The 21,111-nt window shown below is 42.4% G+C and overlaps 1 protein-coding gene across 1 annotated transcript in view; it reads left to right on the top strand.

Moving 5' to 3' along the window:
- The first annotated feature begins 8,130 nt into the window (after window positions 1-8,130).
- The window catches only part of TAPT1 (transmembrane anterior posterior transformation 1), a 60,908-nt gene continuing 47,927 nt past the window's right edge, over window positions 8,131-21,111 (top strand). Inside the window, exons 1-2 of the mRNA XM_032400047.1 lie at window positions 8,131-8,409; window positions 20,453-20,583. Coding sequence (XP_032255938.1) covers window positions 8,205-8,409; window positions 20,453-20,583 — 336 coding nt within the window. The 5' untranslated portion in view covers window positions 8,131-8,204. The remainder of the gene's footprint in view (window positions 8,410-20,452; window positions 20,584-21,111) is intronic.

Below are 21,111 nucleotides of genomic sequence, written 5' to 3'. Positions count from 1 at the left end.
TGGGTAATACTTAACTAGATACTGGAGTTGGACATTGGGAATAAGACAATACACAATAAATGCCCAATAGACATGGACTGACGTTCTAATTGTTCTACTCAACAACTATGAGTAGTAGTGCAAGCAAATCTCACTATATATGAGGCTCAAAAATTTTTTTTGAGTTATTCTTCAACTTGTGAAGAAGGCCCAGAGGTATCGATATCAACCTTTTCATCCCCTAATTCCTCATTCCACTTCAACCATTCTTGCTCATTCTTCTGTCTATTCAATGCCCTGCCTTCTCTCACCATTTGCTCCCTATGATTTAGCCCTGGAAACTGAATCCATCTGGAAGTTCCACTCAAACACTATGGATCCTCCTACCTCTTCACTCTGTATATGCTACTCCATCTGTCTGTGAGGCCCTTTTGTTACCTCCCTCAGCCCCATTTCCCACCTGGCAAACACATCTTCCAAGACCCAGTCAATGCCACTTCTTTCTAAGCTGTCCTGGTTCTCCCCAAAGCAGATTTATCCAATCTTTTCTTTGAACTACCACGGCACCTCATTCGTTTGTCTACTGTGGTCCTTACCACACAAGCAATATTGTTACTTGTGGACGGGAAACACATCTCATTTATCTTTGCTACCCTAGGGCTTTGCATAGTACCTGGCACATAAAAAAACATTCAACAAATATTTGTTGAATCAGCACTAATAAAGTATGCCGATGAAAGGTAAGCAACTTAGGGTAAACGTTGCAATTTAGAACAGGATGCTGGAGTTCATCTGAAGAAAAATACTACAAACTTAAACCAAGTCCACATTTAACTTTAGCCTAAAATAATGAGGTCCCTAAAATCTCATCATCTTAGAAGTGAAAGGGAACTTTGAGACAATCTAGCTATAGGGACCGTCTGCTATGTGGATCAAGAAACTAAGACCTGGGCCTCCTCTCAGATTCCACACTAGTAGGCAGCAGCACAGAACCCTAACTCAGGTCTCTGGACTCCAAATTCACAGCTCTCTCCATCTTACTCTGCTGTCTTCTACTGGAGACCTTTGCTAGTCCAGTGCCGTCAGTTGAGCCTAAATTCTAGGATCTAGGCCCAGACGAAAATTCTACCTACTGTGATGCAGACACACAAAAACAGATTATTTTGAGAAAACCACCCGTTAGCTAGACACAAATGTGTGCATGGGTGAACCCACCTGTGTGCTTCAGTGGGTCCCTGAAGGATCAACAGACACTGCCTATCTGAGTATTTGGTTTAAAAAATCACAGACGCAGAAGAAAAATCCTTGTTGATATGTTATTTTAAAAATATATACTCTTAATACAAAGAAAATTATTAGCTTTCAAGAGAGAACCCATTTACACTCTCCATAAAACACAACACTGTCTATAAAACACCAGTGAAGAGACCACATCACACCAATTAGGCTTCCTCTGTAAAACAGGATTAAAATGGTGGAAGTAGACAAGTAGCACAAGATTTAGAGTGGACATTAAGTTACCCAAAGTCAATGGCATCAATTTATTTTTGTACCTTTAATTATTTAATACGAGATTGATCTTATGGTCTATGTTAAGATAAACTAGAAACTGTGAAAGAGCATATAAAACTTGTAAAAATAAAATGAAATTGCATGAAACTTAATATTGTTTAGAAAAAGAATATCTAACCATGTCAGATCATAAGTTCCAGAATAATGAACAATAAAATTGAATATTTAAAAATAGTTCACAGCACTAGAAAAGAATTTTTATTTATACAATTGGTATTATGACATATTTAGGTATATGGATGAAAGATCAGTGTGAAAATAAAGAGATGATAAATAATGATCAGTGCCTGATTTGGCCTCACTTTTTTTAGCAATCAAATATTTATTTATGAATTATACATGTCAGATTTTTAACGGCAGCATATATCTGCTCAGGGGAATGTGAATTAATGTTAGTACCAGCTTAGACCAAGCATAATTAGGAGGACAGAGCTGTCCCAAGAAAATAATGTTTGCTAAAGCCACACTATATGTTTTCTTTTTATTGCTATTTTGAAAAATTAGCCACATTACTGGTCTCCTTCACAAAACTGTACACCTAAGTTAGAGCATCCATACGGAAGGTAAGAGGTAAAAAGTGTTCATTATTTGAAATTGATACTAAATTAGAAAATGTCAGAAACAACAGAAGGATTTTGCATATAAACATAAACTTAGAATACTGAAAAGGTTATAGCAGATGCATATAAAAGAACAATCTGAAAACCCAAGGCCTTGAACTCAGATAAACACATTTTTAAAACCTGGAAAGCAGAAACGCTTAAGGGAGGATAATTTTGAGAATCTGAAAATCTATTATGCATTTGTAATACATTTTGGTAACAAAGATGAAACAGAGAAATACTTAGGCTTGCATAAGAAGAGATAAAATTTAAAAAATAGATGTTTAATGGTGTCTGGGTGGCTCAGTCAGTTAGAGTCTACCTTTGGATCAGGTCATGATCCCAGGATCCTGGGACTGAGTCCCACATCAGGCACCCTGCTCAGAGGGGAGTCTGTTTCTCCCTCTCCCTTTGCCCCTCCCCCTGCTTGTGCTCCCTCCCTCTCTCTCTCTCTCTCTCAAATCAATCAATCTTAAAAAAAAAATAGATGTTTATGAGACCCAGAGAGTCCATTTACTTTTAACTATTTAGAAAGAGGAGAGAGGAATAGAAAAAAATGTTAGGATGGAAACCCTGATGAATGAGCAGAACAAAAGCAAATTGCAAGAGCAGGAGTGAATGATCACAGCCCAAAAGAACTTATCAGACATGCAAGTAAAGAGAAAAAATTACTCTTATCTTGATCCATGACAATTCAATCAGAAACACTAGAAAAAAGTAAAAATGTATCCTAAATATCTTGTAAAATCTTCTGATTACCAACAATTATTTGATAAATGGCCAAAAGAAGCAATAAATAACTCACCACCAGGGAACAATGAAAACAGGACAATAAAAATTCTGAAAGGCAAAATCCAACATGAACTCACTGTTAAATAAAATCACCTTTATTGGGTGAATTATAAAAATAAAGGCTTTGCTAGCCGGAATTACAAAGAAGGATTTTAACAGTGATAAGAAGGATTTAACAGTTACCTGGAAAGTCTGAGTTCACTCTGCAAATAGATTCTTGTCAATTAGGTGACTAAATGATTAAAACCATTCTAAACATGACATTTCTACTTTTTTATGTGTATAATGAAAAAGGAACAATGTGCTTTCTCTTCAAAGAGAGAAATCTTGAATGGAAAGCTTGCTAAGTCATCACCATGGTCCCTTTCATCAGTATTTTAGAATTTTCCAGAGATTTAAAATCTAAACCTTTTATCTGATCATGAATAAAAGGTCCTATTAGCCAATATAGTATGGATTTGTGTTCATACACTTTTATTACATAAATATAACCTACTTTAGGTCTTTAAAACAGAATATTTTTTATAAAACATACCTCTTAACAAAATACACTTATCAATAGGGTCTATTTCAAGTGGTTTCAGTCCTATATTCTCCTGCCACATAAATGCTTTTAGAAATAAGGTTTTGCTCATGACTGTTTTAGTTATCTTGTAACAGGTACATTAGAATCAAAGGTACATTATTCAATTTGTGCTACATCTTCAGAAACAAACTGCATTGGTGTCCTTTAGAAACGCATGGAATAAAGCCCAGTCAGGATAAAATTTAATGAGTAGCAGTCCAAAAGTGACTGCCGAAGATAGGAAGTATTAGTACTCAAACTCAGAGATTCAGTAAACTCACGTAAATTTGCTGCAAGCCTTGCTCTGGGCCCAACACTCTATTTTATTTCTTTAGAACATCAGTTGCAAAGCTGTTCTGATTTTTAAAAAACATCAACTCTTACTTTTCTCTTTGAAGACAAAATGATGAATTAAATTCAGCAAGACATTTTGCAAATTTGACACGTGACATTTATGGTTTAAAAAAAGTCATGTACTACTGAAGTTTTCGACTGAGAAAGACAAAATTAAACTGTTATCTGTCCAGTGGTTGAATCTATACTACCAAAATTAACTGTATAACAGTAATCATCCCAAATACCATTTCAGTTGCTGTTAAATGCCACCTTAAAGCAGTGTTCTTAGACTGAGGTATGCATAGGTACAATATGGGAAACTTGTTTAAAGTGGGTTTCTATCCTGAGACCTGTCATGAGTACTGGAAAGGTCGAACGCTACGGGTTCTCATAAAGGGATGCAGAACTAATGCATGGATCATAAACAAGGTACATTAAAGACTTACACGTCTTTGATGTGTTATCAATAAAGTTACCACATTTTAATTCCCTGCATTCAGATTTTAGCCCAAATTACAAAGTCATTCTGTAATTAAGGATTTCATACTTTTCTATAAATCTTCATAATATAGGCATATTGAGCTATTTTTAACCCAAGAGTCCAAGAATCTGCAAAAGGGTTTGCCAGGATGTTAGCCCAACATTTTGGAAGAGGCCATCAGGGTAATCTAGTCCAATATGCTATAAGGGGGGAAAATGAAGCATAGAGAGGTCACATGTGTTATCTTAGGTCAAAAGACTCTAACTGGAGAGTCAGAGAGAGTATAGACCTTTTCTTGATTCAGGATCCTTGCAAGTCATCAAAATACTTGATGTTTTTGGGACTCAGGAAAAATACATAGAACTAATATCAAACATATTTATAGGCATATATATAAAGTGCTATTGAGCTAAAATGCTTTATAGTTGAAAAATAAAACCTACTAAGTTTAAATGAAAGGAAACATTCAAAATTATCATTAAGGAGAAAGAAAAGGGTAAATTTATTTATTTATTGGCTCCTACTACAGAATAGGTAGGTATTGCCCCATTTACCAACGAAAGGCACTGAGAATCAGTTTATAGACTTCACAAGATAGTTTTCTGGAGTTTGAATCCATGGCTCATGCACAATGGGTTCAATTTATTTTGTTTAGTCACAAAATCAAAATTATTGTCTTTAATTACTAAAATATGGAGTTACGCAATTTATTTTTTTAAATTGTGTATACTGGGGCGCCTGGGTGGTTCAGTTGGTTGAGCCTCTGACTTGGTCTCCGCTCAGGTCATGATTTCATGGGTTGTGGGAATGAGCCCACACTCCCCATGCCCCCTTCCATCTCTACACTCAGCAGGGATTCTGCTTGAGTTTCTGCCCTCCTCTCCCTCTTCTCCTAAATAAATCTTTAAAAAATAGAATAAAATTGTGCATACTACTCACCAAATTTCCATTCTTTTTAAAAATGGTATTTTGTGCTTGTCTATCTTCAAAACACAATAGCCACATGATATTACAACCAGAAGGTACAAGAATACACAATTAAAAATATGTGCAGCAATTTTACAAGCTCTTAAATTTATATCAATTATGCAAGTATATTAAAATGTAACTTTGAATACATAAATTCCTTTCCTAAGAAAGGTTTCTTAGCTTATTGAATTTTTCCCTTCTCTTTTACATGTAAGATTCTCCCCAACTTCTTGTTCTTGCTCTTCCCTTTCCTCCACTGAAAGTACTTCTCACGAGTGAAGTTATTTCTTTGACCAGCAGCTGGGACAGTGACATGTGAATAGCACACCAGCTCACTGTTTGCTTAATGGTTTAAATTACTGTACCTCATTGTCATCCAAATCCTGTTTTTCCCTTGTACTTTAACTCAGAATGTAATCTGATGTCTCTTTGATGGTGAGATTTGTCATGTTTTTAAAATATCCCTATTGTTTTCTAAAGGTGGTATTATAAATCTAGGCTTATATCTTTTTACAACTGATATAAAAAAAACATTATGATATCTCAATTGCTATTTATTTTCCTTGGAGAATTGGTTCTTCTGTGCTGTGTAACGATTTCTTACATGAGATTATTTGTCAGTATTTTGAAGATTTAGAATACACATTTGAAAACACCCTTTCCTGGATTCTGAATTAAGTTGCAGAAGGTTGAATTAACCCAAAGAAAATAAATTTTTGTATTACAGTGAGATATTTGATTATCTAATCATCAAAACCTATACAAGGGAAGGATAGTGTTAAATAAAAAAAAATTTTATATTGTTTTCAAAATGTTTAGTATGTTGATATCATAATGGGTTTGAAATTGTGCAGTTTCACAAAGTATTAGATCAAATAATACAGCTCCAGTGAAAAGACCCAACTGATGAGAAGCTACACATCCCTTAGTTTTCCCCTCTTCATTTTGCTCCTCAGCGTGTGACACCTTCATACCTAGACTGTACACAGCTGCTCCTTTCCTCTTTGCTATTTAAAAAGGATAGGCAGCCTTGGACAGTGATTTTCCTTGGGCCTGATATAGAAAATAAGAGAAATCCATTCTTATAACTGGCTGCCTTAGGAAACAGAATGATTCTTTCCCTTCCAGCTCCTGTTGAGTTAAAGGCAGAGGCAATAAGCCAATAAATACGGTGAGGCAGTAAATGAGAACTGACATAAACAAGCAATAAACGTCTACTTCCTTCTTGAAATCAGTAAACAATGGAATGGGGATGGTATTATACTATAAAAGATCAGAGGATAATACAATTTGAGCTATAAGGCATCTTAAAGGTCATAAAATTTTCAGTATTTTTTCATCTTCAAAATGATTCTGAAGACTTGTCCAGAACATTTGTTTTTGATTGATTAAGGCTCAGTTTTGACTAAGTATAACACAACAGAATTTCATGGAGGACAGTCACAGGAACGTTTGGAATTGTATTCCTGTGAACTGTTGTTTTATGAAGGAGAGTAAGGATCTTCCAAAGATTGGTTCCTCCTTTTCCAGGGTGGGTGAGGGTCAGGTCCCACCTCTGGGGCCCTTTTAGTCCATCTTGGTCCCTCACCTGGGCTCTTACGCTGCTGTCAGACCGGCAGGTGCCTGCTTTCGGCATGCTGCCCCCAAACAGCCCACTGTTAAATTTGCTGGGTCTGCAAATTTAGGCACTCACTAGTGACAACAGAACCCTCAAGGTTCTCTGATGAATCAACAGGAGCTCAATTTTGCTCTATTCATACCCGTTTATATCTGGCTGTCAAGTTTAGATCTAGGGAAAATTCCGGGGAGCTTAATGTTAGGGGAAGAATTACAACTTCCCTTTTGCACAGGTCGGTTCTGAAGTTGGCAAACCGACCTGCTACGGTCACCCTTAATAAAGCACGCAACCACGTGGGAAGCAGGTAGCAAAGTCCCTCGGCCCCTTCACTGGAGCATCTTCACTTGCACCATTCCTGCGGCGGGTGGTCTCGACACCGCGCTCCGTGCGCAATTACTCGCCAGAGCCGCAAAGGACCGGCCAAGTAAAGCGGCCGCCCAGGTGATGGAGCACCGGCACCGCGGCGGCCAAGGGCCGTACCCCAACCCTAATCCCGAAAAACAGCCTAATACGCCCGCGGGAGCATGAAATGCACAAGGCACCCGGCTCCTCGGGTTTCCCCTCCGCGCCCCCACCTGTAGGGCAGCATCCCCGAGCTCCTTCTTGCCCGAGTGTTTTGGAAACTGTCAACGGAAACCCAGAGGCCAGGGAATGTGACGGGCGACCATAAATATGCAGAAGAGATGGAGTCCAAATAGCGGACGTATGGAGTCAGGGCTCGCGGAGGTCGGCGATCTGGAGCCGGGCCCTCGCTGCCGGGGCCGCGCGGTCGGTGCCAAGACCGGGCAGGCGGCGCCGGCGCACTCCGGGCACCGAGCCTGCAAAAGGGACCCCGGGCGGGCGGCCGGACACCTCGCAGACGACAGGCAGCGGGCGCAGCGACCGCCGCCCCGGGGCTCCTCCGCCGACCCTCCGTCCGTCGCCGCGTCCGGCCCCCGACCCGAGCCCCGGAGGCGGCCGCTCTCTCCGGCCGCGCGGCCGAGCCGCATGGAGCCTGGCGCGGTGTCCCGGACGGCCGAGCCCGCCGCGACGCGGGAAACCACCTCTCGCCACGCCGAGGGCAGGAAGAAGATGGCGGCGGCCGTGGCGGCGGCGACGGCAGCGGCGGCCTCCCACGCGCCGCTGACGCCAATGGCGCGCGCCGGCCGGCGAGCCGCGGATGGCGGCGGCGGTAGCGGCGGCCCGGGCTCCGGGGAGGGGCGGGGCGAGGCCGGGAGGGGGCCGGCCGGAGGCGGAGGCCGGGCCGGAGGCTGGAGGGAGGTGGCGGGGACAGTTTGTTGTGCTCGGAACATGGCGGGCGTCGGCGATGCGGCCGCCCCGGGAGAAGGCGGCGGTAGCGGCGCGGACGGCCCGGAGCGGGACGGCCGCGGCGAGGCGGAGCAGCCGGGAGGCGGCGGCGGCGGCGGCCATGGGCCCCCGCCGGCGCCTCAGCACACGGAGACGCTGGGCTTCTACGAGAGCGACCGGCGGCGGGAGCGGCGCCGCAGCCGCGCAGGTGAGGCGGGCGGGCGGCGCTAGGCCGCGCCGAGGGCTGCGGGCAGCGTCTTGCGATCCGGGGCCCCTGCCCCGCGGCCGCAACTGCCTCCGGGCCGCCCGGGCTGTGGGTGCGCGAGCCGCCGAGGCTCCTGGGGCGCTCCGTGGCTGCGCGGCCGCTGACAGCTCGTCGGGCGGGGTCGGCGCGCGGCCCCGGGGCCCCCGCGGCACGCGCCCGGCCAGGTGTGTCCGAGAGACCGAGCTGCGGCCCGGGAAGTTCTGTCCTGGGTCACTTGACCGCTTTTGAAAGGTCCTTCAGAAAGACCCCCGGGCTCTGCTCCCGCCCGGAGTCGTTGGCGAGCACCTTCTACGTCGCAGGGAGCTCCAAACCGAGACGCTCAAGGCTGATTTCTTAATTATTTTCATGCCAAGGTGACTTTTTCGTTGTGTATTTTAAGCGAACTTGAGCCATAGAAACCTGTTAACTTGCCCTCCAAATATGTGTTCCTCAGCCGCAGCTAGCAATGTGGTAATGACCGTGAAGTTCAGTACTTTTGCCCAGAACAGAAATACGTAGAAACCTCTCTTCAGAACGTTACCTGTGAACTTTTCCTAAACCGAAACGTAAGCCTCTTAAAAAAAAAAAAAAAAAAAGGCTGTATAGGAAAAGATGCCTTCGTGACTCCTACTTTCAACGACCAATTTTAAGCATTTTGTTAGAATATTATTTTTTAAACTGTGGGATTCCTTTCTTTAAAAAATTTAAATTGCATTTGTATTCATACGGTAGTTGTATATTAGGCTTCAAAGAAAAAGATTTTGAGATACATGTTTCATTGAGTATAGTGATCACATTTGCATTTTTATGTAATTCTAAGTTTTAAACAGCAGCTGAGCCGTAACTCCATTAAATTTCTTCCCCCAAAATTGCTTCTGGTGGGCAGTAGGGGCTCCATTAGCCGTTATTTCCTTCAGTTCCTGCAAATGAATGTTAAGTCCTAAGGCTTACTGCATCATTGATTGTACTTGAATATTGAAAAATGTAGGAGTATTCAGATACCAGAAGGTTGATCGGGTGAGATCCTGTGTGATTTGCTAATCGTCAGAAGTAGACAAAGGTTAGATTTTGAAGAGGTCTGTGTCTTTGAAAAATAAGTGCAGACTGTGCCTTGTTCAGTCTTTTTCAATTAACCACTTAAAAATTCTCAACTGTTTGGTTTAGTTGTCAAATACTTGCTTTCCAGAGTATTTACTTTCTCAACTGGCAGGATCTAAGTAAGACAGTATGGAATCTCTCAGCTGTTTGTTTACTGACTTGGACTTGAACCTTAAAGACGCTCAGGTGCCAATGGAAACAGGAGTGGCCAGGTTTCACTACAATGGCTTTAAAATACTTCTGAGTTTCAGGAAAGCCAATATTATAAAAGCCTTTTTTGTTGTTGTTTGCATACACAGAAAATGAAGTTGTCAGGAGCCTTTTGATGAGCACAGATGTTAGGTTTTTGGAATAACCCCTAACACCCCTTTCCTGGCCGTTCCAGAGATGGGTCTGAATATCTGGTACCGCGGCCTTCCGCAGACTTCGCACCACGCACGCGTTCTTCATCAGCATGAGTTTCTGAGCGTGGTTTACTTAACCTGTTGGAAGTTGGACTTTTAACCTAGTTGCAGAAAGTCTTTATCGGGAGACACTTCCAGCTTTAGTTGTTGGGGTGGCCCTCGTTGTTTCCCTAATTCCATCAGTCTTGTGTGAGGAGAGATGACCGTGGCAACTCTTGGGAATCAAGACTTAGGTAAGAATCTCAGGAATATTTCAGCTGGGGTCACCAGCCAGTGTTGGTCCATGTGGGCCCCAGGTGTCTCTACTCTGCTAGGCACACAGATCTTCCCCTGCTGGCATCCACCCTCTAACTCGGATGCCGCATTGGTTGGAGATTAGAATTCTTTCAGTCATTCTTAAATACCCAGGCTGCTGAGCGGCTCTGCTTCACATTGCTGTTCTACCATCGCCCCTTTCTACTGCTCTGTAACCTTTCCCTCCTCCCTAGTGCAGTGTTCAGAAAACTGTTCCCTAGGGGCTGGCCTGGGCCAGAGGGCCTTTGAGTGGCACCACCTAGTGTCATGTGGGAAGCATTTCTCCCTGAATCAAATGTCTTCCAAGCCTCTGTGCTTATACTTAAGGTGTTACTTGTCCATTAAAAAAAAAATTTTTTTTTTAGTATAGTTGGCACAGTGTTGTATTAGTTTCAGGTGTACAGCAGAGTGATTCAACATGTCTGTACGTTATGCTGTGCTCACCACAAGTGTGGCTGCCACCGTCACCATTACATACTTGTCCTTTTTTTTAATTCTTATGCTGCCCCTGATACTCTAGTTCCTCCTCTCCAGTTTAGCGCAACCTTTGTTTTTCCCTTTGGAAGTCACAATCTTAGTGTCTTGCTGGCCTAACCGTCAGTTAGTTCCAAAGTCCTTTTTATTATTTCTCCCAAGGAATTTAGGGGTCTTATAAATGTTTGTTGGCCTGTCCCAATAATCTAGGATACCATGAATGAGTACACTGACTAGGTGCTTATCCACACCCTCCCCATCCAAGTAAAATAATTCAAACCATAGTATTTGAGGTTAATATTTTTGTTTTATACCTATCTTTGTCCATTTATATGCCTAGAAGATATATATATGAATATTCATTTGTGTATAAGCCGTTACATATACCATGTACGTGTATCTACATAAAGTGTAAGCTTTCATTTTGTTTCTTATTTCAGACTCTGAATTACTTGATTCTCTATGCTCTGACTTTGGCTTGCATGTAGCCTGGCGGTGGCTTGAAAGTGTTCCTCTGCTACTGGTACTTACACCCTAAGAGTGCGAAAGGGATATTCCACTCATCATACCTGTCTCTTTCTCTCTCTCAGAACGTTCATTGTATATTCCACTGTTGCTTTATGTGGTCACAGTTCTTGGACTCTTGGTATAGTGCAGAACTACAGATTCATCTCTTCCTTCTTCTTTTGTTCCTGCTCTTAAAAATACTACCAACTTCTGTTGTCCTTTTTGACATAAGCTCAGATAATAAGTACATATTACCATAGTTTTGTACTCGTTCCCCACTTTACTCATCTGTAAAAGTTCTAAGGGGGAGAGTTTCTATATAACCATGTTCCCATTTAGGAATCTACATCTAGCAAGTCAACTTTGAACTAAGAATTAGGCAATCTGTTCTTGGCCTGGTTTGGTTGTTAAATTGCTCTTAGACTCTGTGCTTGCTTAGACCACTTGCCTAATTCTTTTGGCTCTGTTTCATGACTCCACTCCTAAATGGTTTAGTATCTGAAGTACGTAAGTGGGCTCTAGTGCCCGTGAAGACTTAACAGTAGAAGAACTGGTGTAAAATAAGCATTGTACCTACCAGTGAGGATAACAATACCTATATGATGCAGGTGTTGGAATATGCATAGGGATAGGTGTTGCTTGTAAAACAAAAGAGCTTAAAGTAAGGTCATGGGTGAACAGTATTGTGTCTGATTTCAACAGTGCTGTGGAACCCGTGCTTTTCCTTTTGTTTAAATGGTGACTCTTCCACTTCTAGAGCTTACACTTGTTACCCATCTCTTTTGCTGCTTTTCTCTTTCTTTACCCATTTTAGACCTCTTGCTTTACCTCCGTGAGGGAATGAGCAGAGGCAGGAAGAAAGCCTAAACTCCAAAAAGCCAACTGAGCTCCTTTTTACGGTTACCACAAAAGACTTTGAGTGGGACAGAGGTTTTAACTGTTCATATTCTCTACGCCCTATTTTTGTGTAATTGAAAATTTAAATTCTTATTACAATTAATTTATTTTTATTAAAATACCTTTTCATTTAATTGGTCCTTATCCTCCATAGAATATGTTACATGGTTATCCCTGTGGCCCCAAACTTATCCTCATGGATGATTAAAGGCTGTTGTTCTGAAATTATACTCTAGTCAATTAATTTCTCACTTACAAAGGGAAGTAATAACTGTAAAACTTGACTGGGAAGTTACTTGGAGTAACCACCACATCCCTGAGATAGGTAAGGTAGAGTTAACTCCTCTCTGACACACTATTGCTCTGCTTTTAAAACTCTCACTTGCTTTATTTAACTAGTACATGTAAATTAAACAAGCAATGAAGTTATTCATTTTAGTCTTTGGGCAGTATCCTGGCTTTTTAAAATGTTTAACTTCATCCTAGTTTACCCTCCAAAATTCATCCCTGGCGGCTCCTTAGTGGCCCAGTTTGAGGAATGCTTGGGTGAAACAGGTCTTTGGAAAGACTATAGCATTGACTGTCAGATTACTGACATTCTGATCCCATTTTCAGTCCTTAACCCTGAAACCTTGTGACCTTTGAAACGGTCACTACTCTTTGTGTCCCTGTTTTCCATCTATAAATGTATAAATTCATGAATATTCTACTTATTCCTTACTTCCCTAAGTGAGACTATTTAGAAGCAGTTTGAGGGTCTTAAAAACTTGAGTGGTACCTTTACTATTATTTGACTTAGGAAGACAGAATCACTGTTGTATTGATTTCAAATGTGCCTTGTACAAGGATGAACCTCTATGTTTGTGTAAGAAACTTACATGTAGTATTTTTACATAACCTTAGTAAAGTTTATTACCATTTTATATTATTTAAGACTATGGAGATTCGCATGTTTTATAATATTTTCCTAACAGTTAACCAGTATTACTTTCCAATTTTTTAACGGTCAGTCCTATCTTAGGAAAGATATATTTAGACATATTACTTAACATTTAAATATATTTATGATTACTCATTACTTTTAATTAATACTTTTGTATCCTGGCTTCTTATTTCTAAACCAAGTTATCCCAGAAGATAATTAAACATAACCTTCTTTTAGGGATGAGGAGGAAGCAATTTATACCGTACTTTTTCTCAATTTAAGATACCGGAACATAGAGCATTTCTGCAGTAAAAGATGAATATTGATTAAAAATACTCTGGAGGAACTGATTTGGATTTATGATTGGTATTATTTTCCTTATATGAAATATTCACAAGTGGCAAAACTTACTTCTTCTAATGTAGAAGCACTTGTTTGTATTATAAGTATTTTTAAAAGACGTGCTGACATTTCTTCCTGGTAAGAACTAGATAAATGAACTAAAATTGGTTGACATCTAAAAAGCTAAGTCAGTGTTCGGAAAATAAACATTTGGATTATTTTATTTTGGAAAATAATTTGCTCTTAAAATATAAAGACAGATGTTTGGTATAACAAGTGAGAGCGACTTTTGCTAAGAAGGAATGAAATGCCATCACAGTACGGAAGAAGTTAAAGTGAACCAGAATTCTTAAGGGGTGGCACCCACAGGTGAAGGAACAATAGCCTTCTTAGGCTATTAGCCAGGCAGCTGTACCCAAATATCACAGGATAAGTAAGTTCAGACAAATCTGTAGAATGCTAGACAACAATGTTTAAAACAACAAGTACAAAAACAGTGAACCACAGCTGTACTTTGGAACAGAAGATTAAGTAGCATCCTGCAAAGCCTATCTATGGCTAGGGAAGGTGGACTTAACTAGCTCAGGCTGCAGGGCAACGTAAGCCCCTTCTCCTTCAGTATGAATCAAAGGGCTCTTTCTGGCCGGTTGAAGCCAGGTTAGGGCAAGGTTATCTTGTCGGGTAGATGGATGCTAATTATGGTGTAGGGGAGAAAGCACTCTGGACTTGGAGGTCAGAGATCCAGATTATATTCCCAATTTGCATCTTAACCTTTCAGTGACTTTGGACAAGTCTCTTAACCTCTCTGATCCTCAGTTTCTTCATTTGTAAAACGTGAACACCATTATCTTGCTCTCTTTAGCTCTCAGTTGTTGTGAGAATTTTATGAAGTACTGTGTGCAAGACCTTTGTAAACTGCCTCTTGGCATAAAGTGGGAGGATCCTAATCCCTTAAGCAGGGCCAGTTTTACAGGAGTGGGGGAGAAGAAGGTAAGATAAAGCTTCCGAAATATTTCACTCCACGAAGCTTGGTTCTTTTGTTGGTATTGCTTTAGTGTATCTTTAAAAACCATTTCCTAGCCCATCAGTATGATGTTAATTATATGCAGGCCCTTCCCTCAGATTCAGGACTCACTGGGGGCTGGACATTGGGAAGATCAGGATTCGTGGTGCCTGCTTTCAAACAGCTCATGAGCTGGTAAGGGAGCTGACCAATTAACCGTGTTAACTTCACAGAGGTAAACCCAGGGTGCTGTATGTGAAACACAGAGAAAGAGGAGGATGGGGGCAGGGGAGTTTCCAGTTTTCTAGAAAGTACATAGTAGCCTGTTTACAAAAGCACTTGAGACAATGATAGGCAAAATAATCTAGTGCCACCTGCACCCCAATGTTTATAGCAGCAGTGTCCACAATAGCCAAAGTATGGAAAGAGCCCAGATGTCCATCAACAGATGAATGGATAAAGAAGATGTGGGGGGTGTGTGTGTGAGAGTATAATGGAATATTGCTCAGCAACCAAGAAGAATAAAATCTTGCCATTTGGAAGGATGTGGATGAAACTAGAGGGTATTATGCTAATTGAAATAAATCAGAAATAGACAAATACCATATGATTTCACTCATATGTGGAGCTTAAGTAACAAAACAGAGGAGCATAGGGGAAGGGAAGGAAAAATAAAATAAGGTAAAAACAGAGGGAGGCAAACCATAGGAGACTTAGCTCTAGGAAACAAACAGGGTTGCTAGAGGGGAGGTGGGTGGTGGGATGGGGTAATTGGGTGATGAGTATTAAGGAGGGCAAGTGATGTGATGAGCACTGGCTTTTATAGGCAACTGATGAATCACTAAATTCTACCCCTGAGACTAATACAGTATATGTTAACTAAATTGAATTTAAATAAAAAATTAAAAAATAATCTAATGCCAAAAAGCACACGCTTTGAGGATAGACTGCTTGATTTTGAATCCTGGCTCTACCGCTTTCTTCCTGTGTGACCTTGGAGACCTCCTTAACCTCTCTATCCCTTGGTTTCTTCATCTGCAAAGTGGACCTGACAGTAGAATATGCCTCATAGTTGTGAGAGCTGTGCACTAAAATGTTTTTATCATTTTGATTTTTTAACAAATTTTTATTTATTTGACAGCGAGAACAGGAACACAAGCAGGGGGAGTGGGAGAGGGAGAAGCAGGCTTCCTGCTGAGCAGGGAGCCCAATGGCAGGGCTTGATCCCAGGACCCTGGGATCATGACCTGAGCTGAAGGCAGACCCTTAACGACTGAGCCACCCAGGCACCCCTCATTTTGATTTTTTTAAGTGCATACTTTTAAATTTTCCATTGTGGAATTTAAATGGGTGTTTATAACTAAAATTCTTGCATTTCTAGAAGTAGAATCCTCACATACCACTGTTTTATATTTGTATTATAGTTAAGACACTTTTGTAGGTTTATATTGTACGACTTGTTTACAGAAAATTAGTTATTAGGTTAGATAGTTTGTTGAATATACTTATTTGCCCCATTACCGTTTATCCATGAAAACAGGAGTGCAGAAGCAGCATCAGTAAACACTAGGGAACCCCCAAACCAGAATTGAGTACTACCTCAGATCCTTTGAAGTTACTAGTAAGGAGTTCAAGACCTTGTGTCATGCTTTGCAGTTGTTTTGTGCTTTCATGCAGATCCTCTCTCGGTCCCTTGGCCATCCTGCGTGGACCCCAGGCAGGTTCTAAAACTGCTCCAAGCCTCAGTTTTCTCTTCTGTGAAATTGAGACCTATGATGTGAGCCAGGGTCACAGGACTCATGTGTGATAGAGAGAATGCCAGAACCCCCTTCTTCTGATTGCTAATCCCTGCTTTTCTTGTGGATCATAACAAAACTCTTATTATGGTAAAACTCGGTCAACTGCGTCATCAGGGAAGACGCCACTGCGGAGGATAATTTTCTAAGTAAACAGGGTATAGCTGTCTCAATCTTTTGATTTAATTTGCTGTTTTAAATTTAAAAATCCGTAATAGCCTGTTGCTGTATTTCCTTAACACAGCTGACATACTAGCAGGCTGCCCAGCTTCACTCCCTGCCCTTCCTGTGGATAACGCAAGCATCCTTGTCCCGCAGCCCCGGGCGCTCACTGGCTGTGCCTGCCAGCATGGCACCCTATCCTTTTAGGGGGGACGTTCGGATACCTGGTGGGTGAGCCTCTCCAGTCACTTAGACACACACACAGCCAGGAGGCTCCTTATCTGCAGTGGCAGCTGCGGCCAGTGAGGCGTCAGAGCTCATCACTCTTTTCCTACTCACGCTCAGCCTCGGGAAAGTCTGTCACAGGTTGTTTTCTCAAGAATCTGGTGTTTCTCTGCTTTTACCCCTTCTGATTTCTGATTCTGTTTTTGTTCTCTCTGCCACACTGCTCTCTGATTTTTCCTCCTTCTTTGATCTCATACAGTCTTTGAGCAAGCGTGTGTTGAACACCTATGACGTGCTGTACCCCGAGGATGCAAAGGAAAGGACAAAACGAGGCCAAAAATGAGTGTGGTGGGTAGAAGCGCCAGAATAGGTAGTCGCTGTGCCAGCCGAGTGGGGAAAGGCTGCATTCTGTTCAGAAAACCTGGGGATGGCTTCACAGAGCAGGCGCCTGTCCGTGGTCACCTGTGGGAAACTGGAGGGGAATTCTGTTCCAGGACTACCTGGAGTAACCACAACCCTGAGATAGGTGTCAACCGACTGCCCTGTTCGCAAGAAGTGAAACGTAGCGTAACTAGAGAATGGTGACCTAGAGATTCAGCGGAGGCAGGTGTGGGGCATGACTGAGAACATAGCCGGGGGCCAAGTTGTAGGGGATCGGGTGTCACCGCCACGGAGGTATAGGGCCTGGCCCGCAGGTGGCAGAGAGCACTGAAGGGGGCCCGCAGCCGGTCTGCGAGCATGCTGGCTCTGGCTGCCCTGCAGGGTTAGGGCTGAAGGGAGGAAAGACTGGAAGAAAGGCATGAGTCAGGAAGCTTAGGTGGGAACTTGGGGGGGGGGGGGATGAGAAGGACCAAACTAGGGTGGCATAGAGAGAGAGGGGTGAGTGAATAAATGTGCCAGACGACAAGTCAGTGGGGCTTCGTGAGAGGAGAAGGGTGGCCCCAAGCTTCTAACATACAACGGTGTCACTGGTGGTGCACGAGCTAAAGTCAGGGCTGCAGGAGAGGGTAGATTGTGGGGGAAGATCCTGAGCTCCGCTTACAGGTTCAAGGTAAGGGTGGGGGGCTCCAGGTGGAGTTGCCCAGGAGGCAGCTGGAAATATGGGTCCAGGTTCCTGCGGTCAGATATGGTGACTTCAGGATTCAGATGATGGTTTTAACCTTAGACTGTCCAAAGAGAATAGGAAAAAGAGAAAAGGACACGCCAAGGAATAAGAGCTTTCAGGGATGGCCGGCGTTTCACTCTGACTGGTGCTTCGTTAGGACACAGTGATGGGAACACTGGGCCGGCAAACCCTTGCAGGTCAGGTGGGGGAGAAGCTGCCAGAGACACCCAGGGCCGAAAAGTCGGGCGACTAGAGAGGGCAGCGCCTTGGTGGAGGGTGGCAGGCAGGAGTGGGGACGGGAATCCTGGTGAAGTGACCTTTGGGGCTCGCTGCTGTCAGTACAGTCTGTCCTGCCTTCAGAGAGGCCTGCTGCTTCTCAGATTTTACATGAAAGGATTGATGTTTATGACATATTTATTGATCTATATCAGCTAATCAGAACTTCCTTTGCTTTCTGGGGCGCCTGGGTGGCTCAGTCATTAAGCATCTGCCTTTGGCTCAGGTCATGATCCCAGGGTCCTGGGATCGAGCCCTGCATCGGACTTCCTGCTAGGTGGGGAGTCTGCTTCTCCCTTTTCCCTCTGTGTTCGCCTGCGCTCTCTCTTGCTCATATAAATAAATAAAATCTTAAAAAAAAAAAAAAGCACAGTCTTTGCTTTCTAATTGGAAGACTGAACTGAATAAGAGTATCTGTATACATTTTTTTAAAGATTTTATTTAGGGGCGCCTGGGTGGCTCAGATGGTTAAGCACCTGCTTTCGGCTCAGGTCATGATCCCAGGGTCCTGGGATCGAGCCCCACGTCTGGCTCCTGGCTCGGTGGGGAGCCTACTTCTCCCTCTGCCTCTCCCCCTGCTCATGCTGTCTCCCTCTCTGTATCTCTCTGTCTCAAATGAATAAATATTAAAATCTTAAAAAAATATATTTTATTTATTTGAGAAAGAGAGAGCACGAGCAGGGGGACGGGCAGAGGGGGAGAAAGAGGGACAAACAGACCCCCGCTGAGCAGGGAGCTCCATGTGGAGCTCCATCCCAGCACCCTGGGATCATGACCTGAGCCATCAACAGACGCTTAACCAACTGAGCCACCCAGGCGCCCCAAGAGTATGATTTTTTATCTTTCATTGGTTTGGCTGTTCTTGTTTGCAGCTCAAAAGGCTTTCTTTTTCTCCCCTTCATACGGCAGATCGTGTTCTGGATCTAGCCAGTCTACAGTATATTAGAAAGTTCCCAATCAAAAATTGTACTCTGCATGGATTTGGTGATACTAAGCCCTTCTAATCGGAACATCTATTAATATGTGAACAATACAGTTCACCTCTGATGTCCCTAGCTTCAACTGTAAATGTACTGAGAGCATGATGCTCACAGTGTATTTGATGATTCGGCCTGCCCTGCTCGAAGCTGGAGTGGGTGGAAGTCTGCTTTTCTCTCCGTCTGTTTCAATCCCTAGATATCTCTTATGGTATCACTAACTCTCCAGAGAGAGGACAAATCTGGAGTTTAAAAAAATGTGTGCACGTATGTATATATTTTTTTGTGTAATATAACCTGTATACATGAGCAGCCCATTTGACCTGATGCTCAGAAGAACTCGCCATCTGTTCAATGCTAGAGGAAGTAAGCTGTTTTAGGCCCCCAGGAGATAGTAAGTCTCCTTCTGGGTCTTCCTAAGGGCTTTTCAAGGGTGTTTTTGACTCTAGACTCTTCCCCATCCCTGCGGACTTTAAATCCTGGCACTCACATAAGATGCAATTCCGTGAGTCAGTACTCATACATGAAATCCACCTTCCCTCTTTTGTCATTTTTTGGAGGGAACACCAACACTGTGTTTGGTAAAAGGACCACAAGGGCCAGCTCAGGGCAAAGAGAACAAATTGAAACCTTTGGTATCCTGACTTCTGGAAGAGGGCTTGGCCTCCTGGGGAGTAAGAATAGGATGGTAATGGGAATCAGGGGTCCTGAAAAGTCAGCGAGGTGATGGGCTGTCAGGGAAGGGGTTGGAACCTTAGCATCTCATCCCAGAGACTCCAGTTATAGCCAAGGGGAAAGTACTCAACTTCCTTTGGCCTTACTTTCATTTGAGACGAGGTGATTCTGGGTGAATTTGTTTTGGAGGAACAGAGATAACAGGTGGACAAATCCAAGGAAAGGTGAGTCTTTCAGATCTTGTTGAGGTTCTACTTTGTATGACTTAGTATGATGATTATCCTGTTGGTAGGCCTTCACCTAGGGAAATGGCATTATTTAGGTACTTTTGCAGGATCTCTGAGGCTGAAGAAAGAAGTTGCACTGATAATCAATGTAGTTCACCCAGGATGGTTTTTGGACCCGAGCAATGCCTGTTTAGGTGACTTGGCTCTCTTTTAGCTTATGTAGAATCATATATAGAGATATAGATATAGATATATACATTTATTCATTTTGTATATACTTGATCTCTACTCTCCCTTATGTCTATCAGTCTAGGTCCTATATCACCTATAAGACCCAGGACTGCACTCTTGCAAACACTTTTCTAACAGTTCTGGCTCATAGTAATTGTTCTTTTTGTATTCCTGTGGCTTTTTCCCTTTATACCACACAGAGTAGCAATTTTGTCAATAATTTTTGCTGATCATTTGTGTGTAGCTGTTCAGTTCTGGGACAGAATTACAGACTGTTTTGTTTTATTCTCTTTTTGTTTTATATATGTATTATCTTTGGCCCCAGCTAGCATGTAAGTTTCTTGATAAATACTGTTCTTTTTGTTTTGTGTCATTTTCTTTTCCTGTAGAGCTTTCGTTGTTGAGGTTCCTCAGTGCTGAACTAACAAGAGGGTACTTCCTTGAACATAATGAGGCCAAGTATACAGAAAGAAGAGAAAGAGTATACACTTGTATGCGAATACCGAGAGAATTGGAAAAGGTACTATTTTTTTTTCTATTACAAGACATCATTTTGAAAGTTATGTCAACATGTTAATTATATGAAAATAAATTGTGAACAGCTTGAGTTGAGTTTTTAAAATATTGGAAATAATGTGATCATAGGTAATTAAATGTATTGGGAGTAGGACTTCCCATCCAGGAAGAGGCTTTAAAACTTGTGTTTTTAGTGTAAGTAAGATCCAGTGTTTCTTAACTTTCCTATATATTAAACTTACCGTATTTCCACTTGCGTCCCAGCCAGGTCACTTTTTCCAAGGAATTACTCTCTACCTACTCCTTTAGTTCTCATCAGTTTTATTGTACCAGGGGCAGTATTTTTTCCATTCAACATGACAAAGTATTTAATTTCAGCCCTTTTAAAGGTTTCAGTTTCTCAGAAAGCCCTCATATTTAAAACATAAATGACAGGCTCTTCAAAGAAAAAGACGATTCATTGCATCTTTGCCGCAGAAAACCTCACGTGCTGGGGTGAGCGTGGCCCCAGCAGCACTGGCTCCGTGCACAC

This window comes from Phoca vitulina, unplaced genomic scaffold (assembly GCF_004348235.1).
Source record: "Phoca vitulina isolate PV1807 unplaced genomic scaffold, GSC_HSeal_1.0 scaffold3, whole genome shotgun sequence".
NCBI lineage: Eukaryota > Metazoa > Chordata > Mammalia > Carnivora > Phocidae > Phoca > Phoca vitulina.
Note: the sequence above shows the minus strand (reverse complement) of the source record. Positions and strands in the feature narration are given on the sequence as shown.